This window comes from Curcuma longa, unplaced genomic scaffold (assembly GCF_044706935.1).
Source record: "Curcuma longa cultivar G26 ecotype Majalengka, Jawa Barat unplaced genomic scaffold, ITB_CL_G26_1.1 contig_28439, whole genome shotgun sequence".
Taxonomy (NCBI): Eukaryota; Viridiplantae; Streptophyta; class Magnoliopsida; order Zingiberales; family Zingiberaceae; genus Curcuma; species Curcuma longa.
This window is the reverse complement of record NW_027433706.1, coordinates 4,034-7,579: the sequence shown is the minus strand read 5'-3', so window position 1 is coordinate 7,579 and position 3,546 is coordinate 4,034. Positions and strand designations below refer to the sequence as shown.

The window sequence follows — 3,546 nt, the reverse complement described above, 5'->3', positions numbered from 1 at the left end:
AAAAATATTAATTCTTTGCCGTACTTGCAGATTAGGGGGTTACTCGGCGACTGGTATTTCAGATACTAATCAACCTGAAATGACTGCATAAACGGGATGGGAACTCTGTCATTTTGGTAAGCCCCATAGCAACCTCAATCTTCTTTCAATATCTCCTTTACTAGTCAATTGGAGGCCCATCACGCTGCAAGTAGTGGGTAGAGCCCACCAAATCTTTTATACTGCTCATTCACTTAACAAACTCAAATGAAATGAAGATGCATGCCAGGATGATTAAATAGGTAGTTTAATTGGTGTATTAATAATCCTCATAAATCATCCCACAAAGTTTTAGATTTCCTTTTTATTTGTTAGCTTACTTTTAATTATATCATCTTATATATGCTATCCCATGGTTAAGTAGATTCGGAATTTGAGTTGTTTAATTTTATGTCAGTCAATGGTGTGGGGTTGAATCTTCAGTGAGTATTAATTCTGTCTTTGGCACTCCCTATATATCCAATGCCCCCCTGCAAGCTACTACACCAACAAGCCTCTCTGTCTTCTCCCTTCTCCGACCCCTTCCCAACCTTCATCTTCTCATCTTTGACAGAAATATAATGGCTCAAATGTTGCTGCTCTCTAGGAAGGCTGCATGCAACGCCCATGGCCAGGACTCCTCCTACTTCCTGGGGTGGCAGGAGTATGAGAAGAACCCGTATGATCCAAGCACTAATCCCACCGGCATCATCCAAATGGGTCTCGCAGAGAACCAGGTTCGTTTTCCCACACTGTATATATGTGCATGCATTAATTAATTAGTCTTCTTCTCAAATCGATCATTATCCTCAATTTCCATTAATTAATTGCAGCTCTCCTTCGATCTCATCGAGTCGTGGCTGGAACGCCACCCCGACGCCGCCGGACTCAGGCGGGACGGTGCCCTCGTGTTCCGCGAGCTCGCTCTTTTCCAGGACTATCACGGCCTTCCCCACTTCAAGAAAGTACACACGTAAACTCATATTTAGTTCATCATGATTCACGCGTAATTATATATATCGATCGCCTTCGTTTAATGCAGGCATTGGCTAATTTCATGGGCCAACTGAGAGGAAACAAGGTGGAATTGCAGTGGCGCAACCTCGTCCTCACCGCCGGCTCCACCTCCGCCAACGAGACTCTCATCTTCTGCCTAGCTGAGCCCGGCGAAGCATTCCTTCTCCCTACTCCCTACTACCCAGGGTAATTAATTATAATCATTAGCCTCACTAATTAAGAATAATCCATGTATTATTATTATTATTATTTTTTATATTTGAATAGATTCGACCGGGATCTGAAATGGCGAACCGGCGCCGAAATCGTCCCCATCCACTGCTCCAGCTCCAACGGCTTCCGCATCACCAACCGCGCCGTGGAGAAAGCCTACCAGCAAGCGCGCAAACAGGGCCTGAGCGTGAAGGGAATCCTCGTCACCAACCCTTCCAACCCGCTCGGCACCTCCCTCACCCACGCCGAACTCCGCACCCTCCTCGATTTCGCCCTCGCTAAGGACATCCACCTCATCAGCGACGAAATCTACTCCGGCACCGCCTTCGCCGGCTCCCCGGCCTTCGTCAGCGTCCTCGAGGCCATGCGGGCGCATCCCCTGAATGTCGACCTCGCCGACCGCGTCCACGTCGTGTACAGCCTCTCCAAGGACCTCGGCCTCCCGGGCTTCCGCGTGGGCGCGCTCTACTCCGCCAACCCGGAGGTGGTGGCAGCCGCTACCAAGATGTCTAGCTTCGGCCTTGTCTCCTCGCAGACGCAGTTCCTCCTCGCGGCTCTGCTCTCCGACAACGGCTTCACCGCGCGCTACGTGGTGGAGAACAAGAAGAGGATCGCGGAGCGGCACGGCCGGCTCGTGGAGGGGCTCCGCCGCGCCGGCGTGGAGTGCCTGGACAGCAACGCGGGGCTCTTCTGCTGGGTCGACATGCGGCACCTTCTGCTCGCCGACACCTTCGAAGGGGAGATGGAGCTGTGGCGGAAGGTGGTGTACGAGGTGGGCCTCAACATCTCGCCGGGGTCGTCGTGCCACTGCGACGATCCCGGATGGTTCCGCGTTTGCTTCGCCAACATGTCGGCGGAGACCCTCGACGTCGCCATGCAGCGCCTCCAAGATTTTGTCGCCTCCTCCAGCCGATGCGGCGGCCGCGGAGCCCGCGGCCTACCGAGGGGACCGATTAGCTTCGCGAGGTGGATGGTGGGCCTATCGTCGTCACGCGATCGCCAGTGGTCTGAGAGAGGATATTAGTTAATTATAAATTTATATATCCATAGACATCATACTTAGTGTGAACGTGCATGTCAGTATAAATATGTCCATCATCTTCTGTTCTTCCCTGTTTCTTTTGAACAGAAAGATCATGCAGTATAGTTTCTCCATTTTTAGAGTTTTTTTTTCTTCTTTCTTGGAGCATTGATTTGGAAGTGCCCAAGGTTTCATGTGGGGAGCAGCTGGTTTTGAGCCTTTGTACTTGACAACCCTGTAGTTTGTTTGTCTTTCATGTGGAGAGTAGATTGTTGGAAGAAACTTCAAAATAATCATTACTATGCCTCTTTTATCTTGTTTGTAGATGGAGTCATCTCCAATAATTTGTAGTTATGATTTGCACTGTATAATAATATCAGTAATGACTTTATGATAGTTTTGAGATTGTCTTAAATATTATTGGATAAAAAGTGGCAAGTTGTTTGTTGTCTTTTGACTTCAAAATAAACATTATTATATCTCTTCTGTCATGGAACTTTATGACAAAATAAATTTCTTTATAGATAGTTTTGAGACCATTATAAATCTTGTCAAAACTAAAAAACAAGCACTTATAGTTGATAAGTTATGAAGAGTCATCTCCAACTTTATGATTTTTTTTGTTTAGTTTGGTACTACCATAAACATTGAGCCACTATTTGTATTTACAATTGTTTTAAAAAAAGTTTTGGATGTATCAATCATTTTTCACCCTACTTAAAATGTATCTTCACTCTTTTGATAATTTAAAATGTAAAGTAAAACCAAGAGATTGATTTTGTCTAAAATGGTTGCTCACTTTGAATGAAATCCCATTGTGTAAAGAGACCTATCCGCTATATGTACTAAAATAATAATAACAACCTTAGAGTTATCGGGATTTTAATTGTGAGGGGCATATCTTCTCTCAATTTTGTGAATTTAAAATATAATTATATTAATTTTAATTTTCATGGATGCTTTAGTAGTCGACTAATGAACATCAGGCTTGTGGAGAAATAGGAAAAGATTTTAATTTCTCATAACTAGCTCGCAAAAAGTTAACTAGCTCACAAGTGTCTGATACTTGTAGGGACATATTTATTGTGATCGTTAAGAAGGCTTATCGAGAAGTAGGGACATATTTATTGTTTACAAGTGACCTTTAGATGGGATAACAATTTGGAGTATAGCATTTCAAGGACCACACCCCACAAATCTTTGAACAATATTAAGTTGGTGTTGACTTATAGGACATTCATCAACCTTTTTGTATGAAATTTATCCAAGTACATTAG

The 3,546-nt window shown here is 44.6% G+C and overlaps 1 protein-coding gene across 1 annotated transcript; it reads left to right on the top strand.

Moving 5' to 3' along the window:
• The first annotated feature begins 599 nt into the window (after window positions 1-599).
• LOC141819250 (1-aminocyclopropane-1-carboxylate synthase 1-like) lies at window positions 600-2,272 on the top strand. The gene is made up of 4 exons (XM_074706593.1): window positions 600-755; window positions 852-983; window positions 1,061-1,221; window positions 1,303-2,272. Exons 1-4 carry the CDS (start codon window positions 600-602, stop codon window positions 2,270-2,272), a joined length of 1,419 nt encoding a protein of 472 aa, XP_074562694.1.
• The last annotated feature ends 1,274 nt before the right edge of the window (window positions 2,273-3,546 follow it).

What these genes read in the sequence shown, in the direction of transcription:
- LOC141819250 (XM_074706593.1), top strand. Translation starts at nt 600, where the DNA reads ATGGCTCAAATGTTGCTGCTCTCTAGGAAGGCTGCATGCAACGCCCAT. An exon ending in TGGGTCTCGCAGAGAACCAG is followed by an intron (nt 756 to 851) that starts GTTCGTTTTCCC and finishes AATTAATTGCAG; the next exon opens with CTCTCCTTCGATCTCATCGA. An exon ending in CCTACTCCCTACTACCCAGG is followed by an intron (nt 1,222 to 1,302) that starts GTAATTAATTAT and finishes ATATTTGAATAG; the next exon opens with ATTCGACCGGGATCTGAAAT.